Genomic DNA, 17,882 nt, shown 5'->3' on the forward strand with positions numbered 1-17,882 from the left:
TGCACTCCAGTCTGGGCGACAGAGTGAGACTCCAACTCAAAAAAAAAAAAAAAAGAGATAGAGCTAAATGTGGAGATTTACATACAAGGATGGTTATCCTAACATGACTTGTAGATTCAAAGAATTTGAAACAACTCAAATGTCCAGCATTAGAGGAATGATACAATACATTATTCAATATGGTAGAATGCTATGCAGTCGTGAAACATCACAGCTGGAAGGGATTTTTATGTTTTTATTATACAGTAAGTAAAAAAGGAGGCTAGCAATATGTAAAATATTATCCTTATTTCAAAAAATATACCCCCTGTGTACACCCACACCCAATACCCTTTGAATGAAGATTGCATGGTGTTATTTCTAGGTTGTAGGATTTTGAATACATTTTTAGTCTTTCTTATACTTTTAGTTATTTTCTACATTTTCCACAATGAATGTATTCCTTTTGTAATCAGAAAGAATTTAAGAGCAAAAGGAGAACCTAGCTCATGTCATCGGAGGCATTTTTGCACATCTCTCGTTCATCTTCTTTTCTTCTTCTAGGTTTTGGCATCATGTTGTCCTCGGTGTCCCTCCTTTCCATCCTTGTCTTCCTGCCCTCAGCAGTGGTAGTTGTCCTGCTGCTGGTGAGAATGGGGAGGAAGGCTGCTAGGCTGAAGAAGCGGAGCAAGTCTGGCTATAAGAAGTCATCTATTGAGGTTTCGGATGAGTAAGTTCAGCAGGAGCCCTGGGCAGGGAGCCTATTTCCTCCTCAGATCCTTGCTTTTAGGCAGTACCCAGAGCCCAACACCCATGCCCACCTTCCTTCCAGACCAAGTTTACTTCTGCTGCAGAAATTTATTTTGAGTGAGAATAGTCCTGCTGAGGAGCACCAAAAAGAAGGTTAAAAATGAAACTTGTGAACGTTAATTCAGAGAGAGTTGGAAGAACTAATAGTGTTGTCCTAGTCTTCTGCTTTGGAAATCAGATTGTACAATGCCATGATTCTATACATGAATTCGGAATAGAGATTTTATTCTTTTAAAATCAAAGGAAATTTCAAGTCAGTTATTTCCTCTTCTCCTTATTTTTTGTCACTGACTGATATCTCCTGAGAAAATGCCTGAGCACTGTTTAAGAGTAGCTGTGAGGGCAAGAACTGTTTGAATAAGCAAGATCTATTCTTGATCAGCATATGTTCTGAAGAGGGGCTAAATGGATTGTGGTTATTGAGAGGATTTATTTTATTTTATTTTATTTTATTTTTTTGAGTTGGAGTCTTACTCTGTTGCCCAGGCTGGAGTGCAGTGGCACATTCATGGCCACCCCAGCGTCAACCTGCTGGGCTCCAGCAATCCTTCCACCTCAGTCTTCCAAGTAGCCGGAACTACAGGCACATGCTACCAAGCCCAGCTAATTTTTTTTTTTTAATTGTAGAGACAAGCTTTCACCAAGTTGCCCAAGTTGGTCTCAAACCCGTGGGCTCAGGCAATCCACTCGCCTCGGCCTCCCAAAGTGCTGGGATTACAGCCTGAGCCACCAAGCCTGGCCGAAAGGTTTTATTAAACATCATTCTGCCTGGCATGATCCAGTATACTCCTTAAAAACAAATATACTAAAAGAAAATTGTAACAAAAATGTATATACAACCTCTGTTGGTTCTCTCCTGTCTATACAGGGGTTCTTAACCTGGGAAGGAGAGTCGTATATTGAGAAGGTCCAAAATTTTCTTTCTCTCTCTGTATGTATATTTGTGTATATCCATTTATTTAATGGAGAGATAATGTCCTGTGCCCTTTATAAGGAATCTGTGGCCCAAAGAAGGTAAAGAACTCTTGGTAAAAATCCTAATGTTAGGGGCACATAATAACAATAAGGGTACCTGAGCCAGGTGAAGTGAGGACCAATAGGAGACCCAAACTTCACCTGTGCATTGACCACTTATATACCGAATCCTGAATTCTACCCTATATCTTTAAAATAAAATAAAAAACCAATGTATATTTATAAGCATAGTATATAAAACCCTTTATAATCTTAAGTCACATTGTTTTCTGACATTCCTTCTCATTCACCTAACGTTCCAGCTTCGATGGGCTTATATTTCCCCTTAAATATACTGTACTTATTCACATCTTACACCACCACTACCACCATCACCACCACCACTCCCCCCCACCCCCCAATGCCCTCCTTCCCTCCCTTGTTTGCCTGGAAACTCTCTTATCCTCCAAGACCCAGCTGAAATAGATCCCCTGAGTCCTCCAGGGAGAGAATTAGCTACTCCCTGCTCTTTGCTGCCACAACAGTTTGACCTGAACTCTGTTAAAACACTAATCATATTGTCTTATAATGTACTTATTAAATTTTAACAGGTCTCTCACCTCTTTGAAATGGTGAGCTTTGCATAGATACAAGTTTTATTGATCTCTTTCTCTCCAGCCTAGCAATGCTCAGATGTTGTTGGTGCCCAGTGCATTTCTGAATGAAATGATTCTGACTCCTTTTTACTGAGCACTTACAATGTGCCAGGTACTATGGTATGTGTTTCACATGTGTTTATTTTTTTACTTAGTCCTAGCAACTATACTTTAAGGGTAAGTGGTATTATATGCATTTCATAGATGAGGAAACAGGCTCCTAGATGAGGAAACAGGCTCCTGTCACCCAACTAGTGAGTGACAGAATTGAAATCTAAAACCAGACCTGTCTGATTTCAATACCTGTACTTTTAACTGCTCTACTATATTGAGGATAATGATGATTCAAATCTGGCTTGTCCTCTTTCTACAGCACTGACCAGGAGGAGGAAGATCCGTGCATGACAAGACTTTGTGTCCGTTGTGCTGACTGCCTGGTAAGTCCCCCACTGTTTTTGTTTATTGTTGATGTCTTACTTTCCTGCTTACTTAAGGGAATCAATCCTTTGCCCTCAGAGGCAGCAGAGTATATGTGGGTAAGTCTAAACAAGGTATGAACCAGCATCTTCCCCCAAAACATTTTGGTCTCAGGGGACACCTGCCAATTATAACCATGATTTTATCTTCTGTCTCATGGGCATTGAGTGGTGTTCTTAGGCTAGGGAGGGGGCTATGAAGAGCAGTCTCTGCTGACAGAAAATCCTGAAAAAAGGTTGTCAAATGTCACTGAATTTGTACTAGGAAACTTTGATTGGCTTGACCCAGACCCTGAATTTAAGTTTTCTGCTGAGTCTCAGTATTTTCCAGGGAGATAGTGATGTAACATTTTAGGTAACTTGATGTCTTGTATCAAAAAAGAAATACCACATTGAAAGGCCCAGGTTTTGATTGATTTAAATTTCAAAATCCCCTTTGAGTACCTGCTATGACTAATAGCCTCGTGTGCCTGTTCTAGGATCCTAGGAGGAGGAAAGACTCTCTGATGTGAGAGATGTCTCACCTGTGAAACAGGTCAAAAACAACTTATGATCTAATATGAAGCACACCTGTCACTGCAGAATTTAAACTTGAGCCCCCTTTGTACCTGTTGCAGGGCTCAGCTCTTGGCTAGGTGATCTCAGCCCAATTACCCATTGTGATGTTCTTTGTTTCTCCTCTCGTGCATTTGAGTATTGTAGGCAAGATGAGAGAAAGATAATGCCAATGGAGAGGACCTCATAGCAACCCTTGAGGTTTTGAATATTCTTATAACACAAAATAAGTTAGTGTCACATGGTTATTATCCACATTTGAGATATTAATTCAGCCAATGGTTATTTATTGAGCATCTGACATGTGCTATGTTTACTATTTCAGATATTTGGGAAGCAGCAGTAAACAAAACTGACATAAATTCCTACCCTCAAAGAACTAGTCATTCACCTAAAACACTCTTTCGCATCTGCCAAGACCCAGCTGAAATGTCACCTTCTCTTAAATTTGGATACAAGCACTAACTAAAAAATTTTTTTGAGTTGGAGTCTCACTCTGTCTTCTAGGCTGGAGTGCAGTGGCACGATCATGGTTCACCACAACCTTGATCTCCTGGGCTCAGGTGATCTTTCTGCCTCAGCCTCTCAAGTAGCTTGGACTACATGTTGTTCCACTATGCCTGGCTGACTTTTTGATTTTTTGTAGAGATGAGGTCTCACTATGTTGCCCAGGCTTGTCTTGAACTTCTTAGCACAAGCAATCCTTCCTCTTCAGCTTCCCAAAGTGCTAGAATTATAGGTGTGAGCTACCATATCCAGCCTAAAGTTTTTATATAAGTGTATAGTATATTAGATGGTACTTAATGCTATGGAGAAAAATAAAGCAGAAAAGGAGGATGAGGTGGGATGATATTAAATAGGATCTATAGAAACACCTTCAGTGAGATAATAATTGAGCAAACACCTAAAAGAAGCAGACCATATAGTTATTGTGGAGGAGTATTTCAGGCAGAAGAAATGACAGGTGCAAAGGCTCTGAGGCAGGGCCATGATTAGTATCTTCTAGAAGAGCAAGAAGGCAGTGTGGCAGGGATGGGGAGAGGGTAAGGCAAAGAATAGTATTTGTTGAAATCAGAGAGATAATGCTTCATCTAGGTATTATAGGACTTTATAGATTATTGTAATGACTTGGACTTTTACTCTTTTATTTTATTTTTGAGTCGGGGTCTCATTTTGTCATCCAGGCTGGCGTGCAGTGGTACAATCATGGTTCACCACAGCCTCAGCCTCCTGGTTTCAGGTGATTCTTCCATCTCAACTTCCCAAGCAGCTGGGACTACAGATGCATGCCACCATACGCAGCTAATTTTTAAAAAATTTTTTGTAGAGATGAGGTCTCGCTATGTTGCCTAGGCTGGTCTCAAACTCCTGGTTTAAGTAATCCTCCCGCCTTGACCTCTCAAAGTGCTGGGTTGCAGGCATGAGCCACCATGCCCAGCCTGGACTTTTACTCTTGATGAAATGGAATCTATTGGAAGGTTTGAGAAGAGAAGCACTAGGAACAAATGTGTGTCTTAAGAGCATTACTCTGACTTTTGTGTTGAAAATGGGTGGTAAGAAACAATGATGGAATCAGAGAGCCCAATTAGGAGGCATTCACAGTAATCCAGGTGGAAGATGCTGGAATCAGAGAGCCCAATTAGGAGGCATTCACAGTAATCCAGGTGGAAGATGCTGGTGGTGGCAGAGGTAGTGAGAAGTGGTTGTATTCTGATTATAAATGGAAGGTGAAGCCAGAAGGATTTACTGTTGCATGTATGTATAAAAAAATGAGAGGAGTCAAGGGTAATTCCAAGATTCTTGACTTGAGCAACTGGTAGAATAGAGTTGCCATTTTCATATATGTGGAACTCTGTGGTTAGAACAAATTTTTAGGAGGAAGATCAGAAGTTGGGTTTGGACAACTAAGTTTGGAGTACCTATTAAACTTTCAAGTGGAGACATGGAGTAGGCAATTGTGGGTGTGGAGTTCAGAAGAAAGGTGTAGACCAGATATGTCAATTTAGGAGCCAAATCCTCACTTGTTCTCCACAACTAAACTAAACTAAACTAAACTAAAATAAAATAAAATGAAATAAAATAAAAATTTATGAGCCATTAGTAGATAGAGGCTGATAGAGACATTTCCTCCAAGGAAATATGTGTAGATAGGGGAGAGGTCAAAGGACTGAGCCTGGAGCTCTCCAAGGTTTCTATGATGGAGAAATGAAAAGGAATTAACAAAGGCGGCTGAGAGGGAGTGGCCAGTGAGGTAGGAGGAGAACCAGGAGAGTTTGGCTCTCCAGAGAGCCAAGGGAAGAAGATGCTTCAAGGAAAAAAGAGTGATTAACAGTGTCATTTGCTGCTGAGTTGGGCAAAGTAAAATGAGAGCTGAGCACTGGTTAATGGATTATTTGTAATATGGATGTCATTGGTAACCTTGGCAAAAGGAGTTTCAGTGGAATAGTGTGGATGAAAACCTAACTGGGATAGGGTCAAGAAAGATTGCAAAAAAGATACATTGGAGACAATAGCTATGAACAACTCTTCTAGGGAGTTTTACTGTGAGAAGTGGAGAGTAGTAGGTAGAGAGAAGTGGCAAGAGTTGTGGGTTTTTTTGTCCATTCGTTTGTTTGTTTTTTGAGTTGGAGTCTCACTCTCACCCAGGCTGGACTACAATGGTGCAATCACGGCTCACCTCATTCCCCAGCCTCCTGGGCTCAGGCTATCCTCCCGCCTCAGGCTTCCAAATAGCTGAACTACAGGTGCACACCACCATGTCAGCTAATTTTTTGATTTATTGTAGAGCAAGGTCTCACCAAGTTGCCCAGTCTGGCCCAAACCCCTGGGCTCAGGCAATCCTCTTGTCTCTGCCTCCCAAAGTGCTGGGATTATAGGTGTGAGCCACCACACCTGGCTGTTTTTCTTTTTAAGGTGGGAGAAATTGAGTACATTTGTATGTTGGTGGGAATAATCTAGTAGAGAAGGAAGAACTGATGCTGCAGGAGAGTGGGGAAGATTGTTGGGATGATGCTGGGATCTAGTGCCTGAGTTGGAGATGTTGGCCTTAGGTAAAGGCAGGAGGAGTGCAGAAGAATAGTAAGGAAGGCCATGTAGATGGACCCAGATGCAGATGAGAGGGCAAATGTGATGATGGGCATGTGGAAATTCCCTTCCTACGGCTTCTCTATTCCCAGTGATAGCAAAAAGCAAGGCCTTCAGCTGAGAATGATGGGAAAAGGAGGTGTTGGAAGTTTGGAGAAAGAAAGAAGGTGTGAAATATTCATCTAGGCGAACAGGAGACTGTGTGGACTAGAGAAATGTGATATACCATGGGCCACTTGAAGTTAGAAGTAATGAATATGAATTTGAATAATAAGAATAATAAGAATAAGGGTAAGAAAGGCTAATCTTGAATGAGTGTTGACCAAGTGCCAGGCACAGTGCTAAGTAATTTACATATATTGTCTCATTCAATTCTTATAACAATTCTATGAAGTGTGTTTTTTATTATCTCCATTTTATAGATGAGAAAACTGAGGTTTAGAGAAATTGAATAACTTTATCCAAGGTCACACAGCCAACAAGAGACAGAACTCAGAGGCAGACTGACTCCTAGCCTAAATTCCTAACCCCAATCTTACACATTGTGCTGCAGACAAGCACTCTTTCTTGTGTGTTAAGGTTTTGTTTTTTTGTTTTTTTCTTTTGAGGTAGAGTCTCACTCTGTTGCCCAGACTGGAGTGCAGTGGCCACTCCCGGCTACTGCAGCCTCGACCTGCTGGGCTCCGGCGATCCTTCCACCTCAGCCTTCCAAGTAGCTGGAACCACTACCATGCCCGGCTAATTTTTTGGTTTATTGTAGAGATGAGGTCTCACCAAATTGCCCAGGTGGGTCTTGAACCCACGGGCTCAGGCAATCCACTCACCTCAGCCTCCCAAAGCGCGGGATTACAGGCTGAGCCACCGAGCCCAGCTGTGTGTTGAAGTTTTAAAAAATATTCACCAAGGAAAAGGAAACCACTAACTAGGGCTTCAAAGCAGAAATTAGCCCAATAGACACTGATTATTTTGAGGTCTTGTGACTTGGGTGTGTTGTGTGGCCTTTCACTGTTGTCTCCCCAAACTAAGTTCCATTTGGAGAATCCTAATGTATGGTTTTTGCCTAAATTTTGACTGGAGCATTTTACTTTACATATACAACAAGCCTGCTTATCATTCCCCTCCAGGATTCAGACTACGAAGAGGCATATTGATGAAAGTCTGCGTGATATTAGAAGAGTCATCTAATAATGGAAAACATCCCATTCCACCAGTAGGAAAAGCCTCTCAGAGAAATGGAACTGCCGGACAGCAGTGACCGAGGACCCTGGAGGCATCAGTAAAGACTTCAGGAACCCTTTATTTATTGAAGAAATATTATCGTTGTATTTATAAACTGTTCAAAAACTCTCCGAAGAGACTCATAACTTCCCATTTTAATAAGTTATGCTCTAAATGAATGAAGAAATTCTTTTCCTGGGCAAAAAGATACATTGTGGTTTGCCTTTGCTCTTGAATGGATTACATGTTTTCTTCCAGTTATTTGAAGGATAATCCTAAATGTGTGCCACGCTGCTGAAGTCAAAATAATTTCTTTAATGAAGTGGAGCTTGTACTTTGCTGATGTACTACCAGACAAAATGTTTGTTTGGGATAGGTATTCTTTGTTTTTTGCTTCATGTACATTTTTTAGTTGTGAGTTAATATAAAGCATATACTCATTGGTTGGTGACCTCATCATTACTGGTGTTTGTATGACTTGGAGTGTGCACATAACCTTACTTTCTTTAGAGTTGGTAGGATCAAGAGTCATTGCTTTGACTGGGTGCTTAAAGTATTAAATAAAGTGCCATCAATTTATAATTAAGGAAAGGAATGGGGAGATAGAAGCATTTTTTTCTTTTGTTTTGCTAGGTGCAATTTGGGCCAAAGAGTCTTTGTTATTTACTGACTAATTTAGTTATAGCTGACTAATTTGTGGTTTCCCTCTTGGCTTTTTAGATTAGAGGCAAGAAAAGCTCTTCAAAAGGTTTTTAATGGGGCTTATAGAATATTTTAGAAGTTCTTTGCAATCAAATAATCTTGTCACCTGTATTTTTTTCAAAACTTTTTTGATTTCTAAAATGCACCAGTTATGAGTAAACTATGGTGTTTGCAAGTTGATTTTGCATAATATTCTAGATGAGGAGATGAGGTTGTACATAACCTTTGCTTTTCCCTTCTGCTTTCTCAATACTGTGTAACAGTTTCCTCTATTCTGCTACAGTGACCTATTTCACATTTTAATTTATTTTATTTTATTTTTGAGTTGGAGTCTCACTCTGTTGCCCAGACTGGAGTGCAGTGGCCGCTGCCGGCCACTGCAGCCTCGACCTGCTGGGCTCCGGTGATCCTTCCGCCTCAGCCTTCCAAGTAGCTGGAACTACAGGTGCGTGCTACCATGCCTGGCTAATTTTTTAAAAATTTATTGTAGAGATGAGGTCTCGCCAAGTTGCTCAGGCAGGTCTCGAACCCGTGGGCTCAGGTAATCCATTCACCTCAGCCTCCCAAAGTGCTGGGATTACAGGCTGAACCACTGAGCCCGGCCTCACATTTTAATTTATATAGAATTTTCTATAAGCTACTAACATACATGTGTGATGTGTCAGGAAGGAATGATAGTGTATATTTAAGTAGTCCTCTGCAATGTAATAAAGTTTGCTTCTCAATTTCGAGAAACAGCAATTATCTTGTCTCTCATTTTTATTTTTTCAACAGGATGGTCCCTTTCCAGGGTTCTTCATTAGGTGACTTAGGAGGTTACCATATTATAGCATTATAGACTGTACTTTATTTTATTTATTTTATTTTTATTTTTTATTTTTTTTTAGTTGGAATCTCACTCTGTCACCCAGACTGGAGTGCAGTGGCCGCTCCTGGCCACCACAGCCTTGACCTGCTGGGCTCCGGCGATCCTTCTGCCTCATCCTTCCAAGTAGCTGGAACTACAGGCGTGTGCTACCACTACGCCTGGCTAATTTATTTATTTATTTATTATAGAGATGAGGTCTCACCAAGTTGCCCGTGCGGGTCTCGAATCTGCAGGCTCAGGCAATCCACTCACCTCAGCCTCCCAAAGCATGGGATTACAGGTTGAGCCACCAAATCCGGCTGACTGTACTTTATTTTAAATGTCAGTTTTCTCTCTCTTTCTTTTGTTGCCAAGATGTAATTTTTAAAGATTGGGTTGTTAGAGCTGTCTCAAAGATTTGGCCTGGCCTCTTTTGTTAACCTAGTCTGTAGATTGGAGAATCTAGTTAGTTGATTTACAGTATGATTTACCTTTGGTCACATGCAGAAGTAGAAGAGGCAAAGACAGGATTAAATATTTACATTTTCACAGTTTTTTAGCCACTTATTAAGTATGTGGTTGTCTGAGGCCAAGCTGACATGACCATTTCTGATACATTCACAGAGAGAGGAAAACAATTTGAGTAATGAGAGTAAATAATTTGGGTTCTCAGTGATTTAAGATAGAGTTCTAATTGTGAGGGGGACTTTTTGTGGGTCCTCATTTCTCTGAGAAAGATGCTGTTACAAGAACACATTTAAAGCCACATCCCATTAAATGAGGAACCAATTTTGACTCTGCCTTCTTGTGATTTCCTTGCAGGTGTGCTGTGAGGATTAATGCAGTGTGGTATGCTTGTCACTTTAGGTAAATGATACTCTGTGAACACCCAGTCATGCTATTTTGTAGCCTTAATCTTGATTTGAACCAGTCCCTTCCTTTTTTAAGTGACTGAACAATAGAGTCCTTCATGGTAAGGGCTTAAGTCGGTAATTTAGTTTACTTTATAGGTTGTGGTAACATCCCAGTCATAGACTGCTATCATTTTCCTTCAGGCTTGGGTTTGGGTTACAGCTTTTTTTCTTCAAAGGAGCACAAAGCAGTGTACAGACACCTGTCTTCTTTAAGGATGGAAGGAAGATAAAGATTTTTTTTTTAAGCTGGGCTCGGTGGCTCAGCCTGTAATCCCGCACCTTTGGGAGGCTGAGGTGAGTGGATTGCCTGAGCCCGCGGGTTCAAGACTTGCCTGGGCAGCGAGACCTCATCTCTACAATAAATCAAAACATCAGCCGGGCATGGTAGCGCATGCCTATAATTCCGGTTACTTGGAAGGCTGAGGCGGAAGGATCACCAGAGCACAGCAGGTCGAGGCTGCAGTGGCCAGGAGCGGCCACTGCACTCCAGTCTGGATGACAGAGTGAGACTCCAACTCAAAAAAAAAAAAAAAAAAAGATGTTTTTATTTGTTTGACCCACTGTTTTAATATATTGTAAGGTGCTATCCTTTTTCTCTTTTTGCTACTCCATAGGTTCTTATCATACCTGTGGAGACCAACCTTGTCTAGAAAGGGAAGTTAATTCAGAAGGGATTAAAAACCTTTCAGAACTTTTCTTTGACTGCTGAAGTCTTTACTTATGGTTACATTAACTTAGGAACTTTATGCATCAGTCTTTTTATTCTGTTGCAAAATGTGAATTTATAAAGTGCTTTGTACTTTCCATGAGACCTGTTACTTCAGGCTACTTGGGGAACATCTTAGTCCTCTGCAGCTCCTGAATTGGGCACTGGTGCTTCAAGAGAGAAGGCTGCGTGTCTTTGTTTTAAAAAAAAATTCTGGAGGCCAAGTCCTGAATATAAATGTTCTACTGTTTCACTCAGCTATGGTTCTAAAGGGAAACTGTGAGAAGACCCATAAGGAGTGGACCAAGACTGTTGATTTAACTGCACAACTTGAAACTTTGCTGACAGAAAAGGCAGCTCCATTCCTCTGACTCCAGTGTTGGACGATTAACTGTTGTACCTCATTGCCATTTTGTTTTTATTTTTTTGCTGGAGGGTGTACACTTTTGGTCTCTATGCACAGACATTGTAACTCTTGGTATATTTACTGCATCATAGTGAATAAAATTCTTTGCACCTTCAGGCTACCTTTTGATGTCCAAGTATCTACATGTAAGGTGGGAGTTGTCACGTGCAACAGGAGGGAGGCTGCGGTTTGCAGCAGCATGCAACCAGTCATGTTGGAGCTGTACCCCAGCAAGAGCCTGCATAAATTCAGTGGTGTGCAGAAGCTAGCTCACACACCACTGAAATGCTGAAATGCTCCAAAATCCAAAACTTTTTGAGTGCCAACATGATGCTCAAAGGAAATGCTCACTAAGGCATTTTGTATTTTCAGATTAGGGATGCTATTCTACCAACATTCCAAAATCCAAAAAAATCTGAAATCTGAACCACTTCTGGTACCAAGAATTTTGTATAAAGGATACTCAACCTATATTAAATTTGTAGGAATTTTGCAAGCCAGCTGTTAAACTGTTGGCAGTTTGAAAGAAGCCATGATGGGATTATCTATGCTGTGGAAATTGCTGGCTCTCCAGCACATCACTTCTCAAGGACTATGCAGCATGGTCCTTGCTTGAGTCAAGCCAGTCTAGACAAGGTTGAAGGTGTGTACACTGAGAACACTTATTTTGAAGTGATGACTTATGACTGTGAGGTATCTTGACTTGAAGAAGCCTTGAGCTCTTACATAGGATGCCCAAGTCACCCAAGGAGTTCTCTAGGGGAATAAATTGCTGCCTGTGTTCCAGAAATGCTGATGTTACACAGTCAGAGGAAATCTACACTGGAGGTAAATTGGAGGACAGGGCAGATATAGCTTTGAAAGCAGGGACTGGAGGAGTGCCTGCCTGTATTGCAACTCTGTGTTAAGAAAAAATATAAGAGAAGTGCTATATCATAAACACAGAGCCCAATGTTCTGTGTTAACCTTAAGTTGATTGTACTTTGCTTGCACGAAGACGATTTCTTTCTCAGCAAATGTCTGCCTGATGCCATTCAAGATCCTACCTCAGAGAGACTGTACTCTAGAAGGGGAGATGATATCTGCAGAGGTCTGGAGTGTGAGGCTCACCTCAGTAAGTCAGATCTGTTACCTCTTTTTAGAATGAAAGTATAAACAGAAATTGGGTAATGGGCCAGATGACTGAAACGAGAACCTTAATTTAGAGGTTCCTGTTTGCATCTCTACAACCACTTCAGAAGGCACGCACTGGGTTTGTGGTGAGCCTGACCTAGAGTGTAGACAGAAGTCTCTTCAGTCGGGCATAGGAACTGCAGCTGTGGGAGTTTTCAATGCGTTCCCTCTCCTGGGCACTCTTTGTCTCAGGTAAGCAATTGCTTTACATTCCTTAAGCCATGATTTCAACTTTTCTAACTCAGAAGTAGGCCGGTTCTGAAGGCTGCTTCTCATGCAGAGGAAGGCTGGTTTAATTGGCAATCCTTAGGATTGTGAGGCCACAATTGCAGAACTCTCTATTTCTTCAGGGGGGCTGACATAAGTAAGGTAGTCTAGTGAGTGTTGCTTTCGTTTCTGTAGTGTAGAGTAATTTATGTTAAGACCCTCAGAGAAGCAAGGAGCAAGGTTTGCTCATAATAAGAGTACATGACAATGACTGTGATAAGGGTTCAGCTTTTTTTTTTGAGTTGGAGTCTCACTTTGTCTCCCAGGTTGGAGTGCAGTGGCACGCTCACGACCACCACAGTCTTGACCTACTGGGTTCAGGCGATCCATCTGCCTCAGCCTTCCAAGTAGCTGGAACTACAGGCATGTGCCACCATGCCTGGCTAAGGCTTCAGCCTTTAAGCCACCTGTGGCTTTTGGGAGAGCTGTGACTATGAACTCATGGCAGAATTCTTCCTTTACTGTTTTTCTTTTTAGAAGAGAGTATTTTTGTTTTATTTAAAAATAAATTTTGTTGTGTATTTTTAAGGTAAAAAACATGTTATAGGATACACATAGATAGTAAGAAAAGGTTACTATAGTGAAGCAGATGTACAAATCCATCCTCTCACATCATTATAGTTCACAGTTTTTCTTCTCCCATTCTACACAAGCCAATAGTTAACCTTTAGAGGTTAGGAATTTAAGCCTCCTGGGAGAGTTGGGCTATTGTCCATACTTGTTATACCCTCTGCACAGCGCTTATGCTGGGAAGACTGATGCAGAACGATTTAGGTATAACCTGGTCTGAAGGAGGGAGCAGTAGGAATGATCTCCATGGTCCCATTCAGGTAGAGGGTTGACTGATGTAACCCAGACTGTGCTTCAGAAGTCATGTAACCTACAGTCTGAATTCAATGGCCTGGAAAGGAAAAATGAAGGCACATTTTAAGAGGTTCAAGCCTCTTAGTTGTTATGTGGACTTGTATATCTAAAACATCTGAGAGCCCAGAGGTCCACAGCAATGTGTGGAGAGATTGAAGGGACTTAGCATGACAGGTGGAGCAGACTATGTAAAGACAGTCTGTGCAGTTGGCTAATTGCTCTGTGGTTGGTTGTCCTTATTAGAAGCAAACACTTTGACAGAGAGACAGCAGCTCTCTCTTATTTTGTCTCATAATATGGTAATATTTGGGGGTAACATTCACATCTTATGTGGTAGTCTCATTGTTGTGAATCTCTTTCCTAAAGTTATTTTCCTGTCATAATTATACCAAGTATAACAATTCCCCTACACTTTTTTATAACTATTAAAACATGGACACATGATAATTGAATATATTGGCCAGGCATGGTGGCTCACACCTGTAACCCCAGTACTTAGACAGGCTGAAGTGAGAAAGTTGTTTGAGCTCAGGAGTTTGAGATCAGTTAGGGTAATATAGAAATAGAAATTGACAAAAAAAATTTTTTTAATTAACCAGGCATGGTGGCGTGTGCCTGTAGTCCAAGCTACTTGGGAGACAGAAGCAGAAGGATCACCTGATCTCAGGAGTTCAAGGCTGCAGTGAGCTGTAATTGTGCCACTGCACTCCAGCCTGGGCAACAGAGTGAGACTCTGATTCAAAATAATAGTGGTAATAACAATTGTACATATTCACAAGGCACATAGTAATGTTTCAACATATACAAGGTATAGTGATCAGAATAGGGTAATTAATATATTCATCATCTCAAATTTTTTAATTCCTTTATGTTGGGAACATTCAACATCCCATTTGGAATTATACATTGTTGTTACCTATAGTCATCCTACAGTGGTATAGAATACTAGAACTTATTCTACCTGTCTAGCTGTAATTTTGTTTCCTTTGACAAATCTCTCCCTATCTTTTCTCTCCCACCCTTCCTAGCTTCTAGTATCACATGTTCTACTTTTTTTTTGAGTTGGAGTCTCACTCTGTCACCCAGACTGGAGTGCAGTGGCCGCCCCCGGCCACCACATCCTCGACCTGCTGGGCTCCGGCGATCCTTCTGCCTCAGCCTTCCGAGTAGCCAGAATTACAGGCGTGCGCTACCACGCCCGGCTAATTTTTTGATTTATTGTAGAGATGAGGTCTCACCTGCCCAGGTGGGTCATGAACCTGCGGGCTCAGGCAATCCACTCACCTCAGTCTCCCAAAGGCGCAGGATTACAGGCTGAGCCACTGAGCCTGGCTTATTTTTCACTTCCATGAGATCAACTTTTTTTTTCAGCTTTTGCATATGGATAAGAACATGTGAGCTGGGCTCGGTGGCTCAGCTTGTAATCCCACACTTTGGGAGGCAGAGGTGAGTGGATTACCTGAGCCTGCCTGGGCAACTTGGCCAGACCTCATCTCTACAATAAATCAAAAAATTAGCCAGGCGTGGTAGCACACGCCTGTAGTTCCAGTTACTTGGAAGACTGAGGTGGAAGGATCGCCGGAACCCAGCAGGTTGAGACTGCGGTGGCCGAGAGCGGCCACTGCACTCTAGTCTGGGTGACAGAGTGAAACTCCAATTCAAAACAACAACAACAAAAACAAACAAACAAAAAAAGAACATATGGTGTTTCACTTTCTGTTCCTGGTTTTTGCCACTTAATGGCCTGTCTTCCTGTTCCACCCATGTTGCTGAGAATGTTGAGATTTTAACAGCTGAATAGCATTCCATTGTGTATATACCACATTTTCCTTATCTATTCATCTGTTGGACACTTGGGTTGATTTCATGTCTTGGCTATTGTGAAAAGTGCTGCAATAAACGTGAGAGTGCAGATGTCCACTTTCCTTTGGATAAATGCCTAGTAGTGGGATTGCTGGATCATATGGTAGTTCTATTTATAGTTTTTTGAGAAATCTCCATACTGTTTTCCATAGTGGTTGTGCTAGTTTACATTCCTGCCAACAGTGTATAAGAGTTCCCTTTTCTCCACACCTTAGCCAGCATTTGTTATTTTTGGTCTTTTTGATAATAGCCATCCTAACTGGAGTGAAATGATACCACATTGTGGTTTTGATTTGCAGTTCCCTGATGATTACTCATGTTGAATATTTTTTCTTTTCCTTTCCATTTCTTTTTTCTTTTTTTAAATAGAGTCAAGGTCTTGCTATGTTGTCTGGGCCGGTCTTAAACTCCTGGGCTCAAGTGATCCTCTAACCTTGGCCTCCCAATGTGTAGGGATTATAGGCTTGAGCCACCACACCTGGCCTGAACATTTTTGAATATACATTTTCAACCATTTGTGTATCTTTTTCTGAGAGATACGTGTCCAAATCATTTGCTCATTTTAAAATCCCCTACACTGTTAATAATAGGAAAGAAGATCTTGATAGTTACAGCTTTCCAGGAGTGATAGAAGATATTTGCTAGGAGTTATATTGTAAAAGAGCCATGAGCTCAGGTCAAAACATTTGGCCAACATATGAGATAATGTACTACACAGAATTATTTCAAGAACATCTACTGATTAAGTATCTGGAAAGAGAAGGAAGCAGGGTAGATGTTGAGAATTTAAATAGTGTCTATTATCAAGTGCTTCTGAATGCTATGATTGGGTCTTTAAAAACTGAGATTCATTTTATTTATCTATATATATGAAATCAGAATTTTGTTATTCAGATATATATGTATATATAAAATTTAGAATTTGCGTATGTCTGTATCTATTTGTATATAAATAGGTAGGTAGATAGAAATTTTCCAAATATTTGCCAACTAGGAAATTTAAACTTGACTAGTGTTCCTGGTAAATGTACAAAGTGTTATTAACTAATTTGACAAGTAGTTACTGTAAGGTAAACGAAACCAAACCAGGCGAAACGGCAACAAAGGAGCCAAGAAAAATTTATTAGCGCAATCCCGGGCAAGGTTCACTGGTCCTTACAGCTGTGGGCCAGAGAAGTCGCCCCCAGCAAGATGGGCAACAGGTTTATAAAGGGCACGCTGAGAAAGCTGTGAGGGGGATTGGGGAGAGCGATCATTGGTTGGGACAGTCTTAGTTCCGGCCTGGTCCCGGTTGGAGCCATCTTGTTGAGGCGAGGCCCGCCCCGCCCTCCCGGTACCTCTGACCTTACAGTTACTAAGTGGGTCCCTGTGTCTCACACCATGTTGACACTGGATGTATAGTGACACATAGGTACTGTGCTTGGCCTCATGGAGATTATAGTCTTGAGGGTGGGGATGGAGAGTAGCACCTTAATTAAGTGAGCACACAAATAAATAGATAATCAGACACTGTGACAAATGCCCCAAGGAAGAGGTAAATAGTACTGTTAAGGGGTATGGTGGCTGGGCTTGGTGGCTTATGCCTGTAATTCCAGGATTTTGAAAGGCCAAGGCAGGAAGATCACTTGAGCCCAGGAGTTCAGGACCAGCCTAGGCAACACGGTGAGACCTCATGTCTCCAAAAAAAAAAAGCCAGACATGGTGGCATGTGCCTGCAGTCCCAGCTACTCCAGAAGCTGAGGCAGAAGGGTCACCTGAGCCTAGAAGCTCAAGGCCATGGTAAATTGAGATAGAAGACATGTGACTAGAGGATCCGACCCGGGATGAATGGTTGAGAAGTTTCTGAGGAAATGACATTTAACTTGAGATCTGAACCATAAGTAGGAGGTAACTGGGCAAAGGCATGAGCAATGGGGATTGGAAGAACATTCAGTCAGGAGGAGCAGATTAATCTTGTTTTGACAAAGTTCAGAGAAGCTTCACTTGAAAATACTGATTACTTTTCCAAACATGGAGAAGCAATATAATATGGCAAAAACACAGGCATGGATCCTGAATGCCTGGGTTTGAATCCTTGCCCTACCACTTGCTGTGTATTCTTTGACAAGTCACTTCACCAGTCTGTGTCTCAGTTTCCTCATCTGTGAAACCTCATAGGGTTGTGAGATTAAATGAGTTAGTGTGTAAAGCATTCAGACAGTACCTAGCATTAGTCTGCTTTGGTTTATTGCATATCAACTTCTGATTTCTAGTGTACTGATTTCTACTAATTAGGATAAAAAGAAGTCTGAGCCGGGCTCGGTGGCTCAGCCTGTAATCCCGCGCCTTTGGGAGGCTGAGGTGAGTGGATTGCCTGAGCCCGTGGGTTCGAGACCCGCCTGGGCAGCGAGACCTCATCTCTACAGTAA

The 17,882-nt window shown here is 41.5% G+C and overlaps 2 protein-coding genes across 3 annotated transcripts in view; both read left to right on the forward strand.

Moving 5' to 3' along the window:
• MPZL3 (myelin protein zero like 3) overlaps window positions 1-8,759 on the forward strand; it is a 22,386-nt gene extending 13,627 nt beyond the window's left edge. Inside the window, exons 4-6 of one of the 2 annotated variants that reach the window (XM_008050918.2) lie at window positions 544-709; window positions 2,773-2,836; window positions 7,639-8,250. In XM_008050918.2, coding sequence (XP_008049109.1) covers window positions 544-709; window positions 2,773-2,836; window positions 7,639-7,665 — 257 coding nt within the window. In that variant the 3' untranslated portion in view covers window positions 7,666-8,250. Of the gene's footprint in view, window positions 1-543; window positions 710-2,772; window positions 2,837-7,638 lie in introns of both variants that reach the window. The other variant, XM_008050926.1, reaches the window with a different exon arrangement.
• Window positions 8,760-12,602: 3,843 nt separating this feature from the next.
• JAML (junction adhesion molecule like) overlaps window positions 12,603-17,882 on the forward strand; it is a 29,613-nt gene continuing 24,333 nt past the window's right edge. Inside the window, exon 1 of the mRNA XM_021708650.1 lies at window positions 12,603-12,672. The gene's annotated coding sequence lies outside the window, so the exon portion shown is untranslated. The remainder of the gene's footprint in view (window positions 12,673-17,882) is intronic.

Source organism: Carlito syrichta, unplaced genomic scaffold, assembly GCF_000164805.1.
Source record: "Carlito syrichta isolate Samal-C Ts95f unplaced genomic scaffold, Tarsius_syrichta-2.0.1 Scaffold63326, whole genome shotgun sequence".
Classification (NCBI taxonomy): Eukaryota; Metazoa; Chordata; class Mammalia; order Primates; family Tarsiidae; genus Carlito; species Carlito syrichta.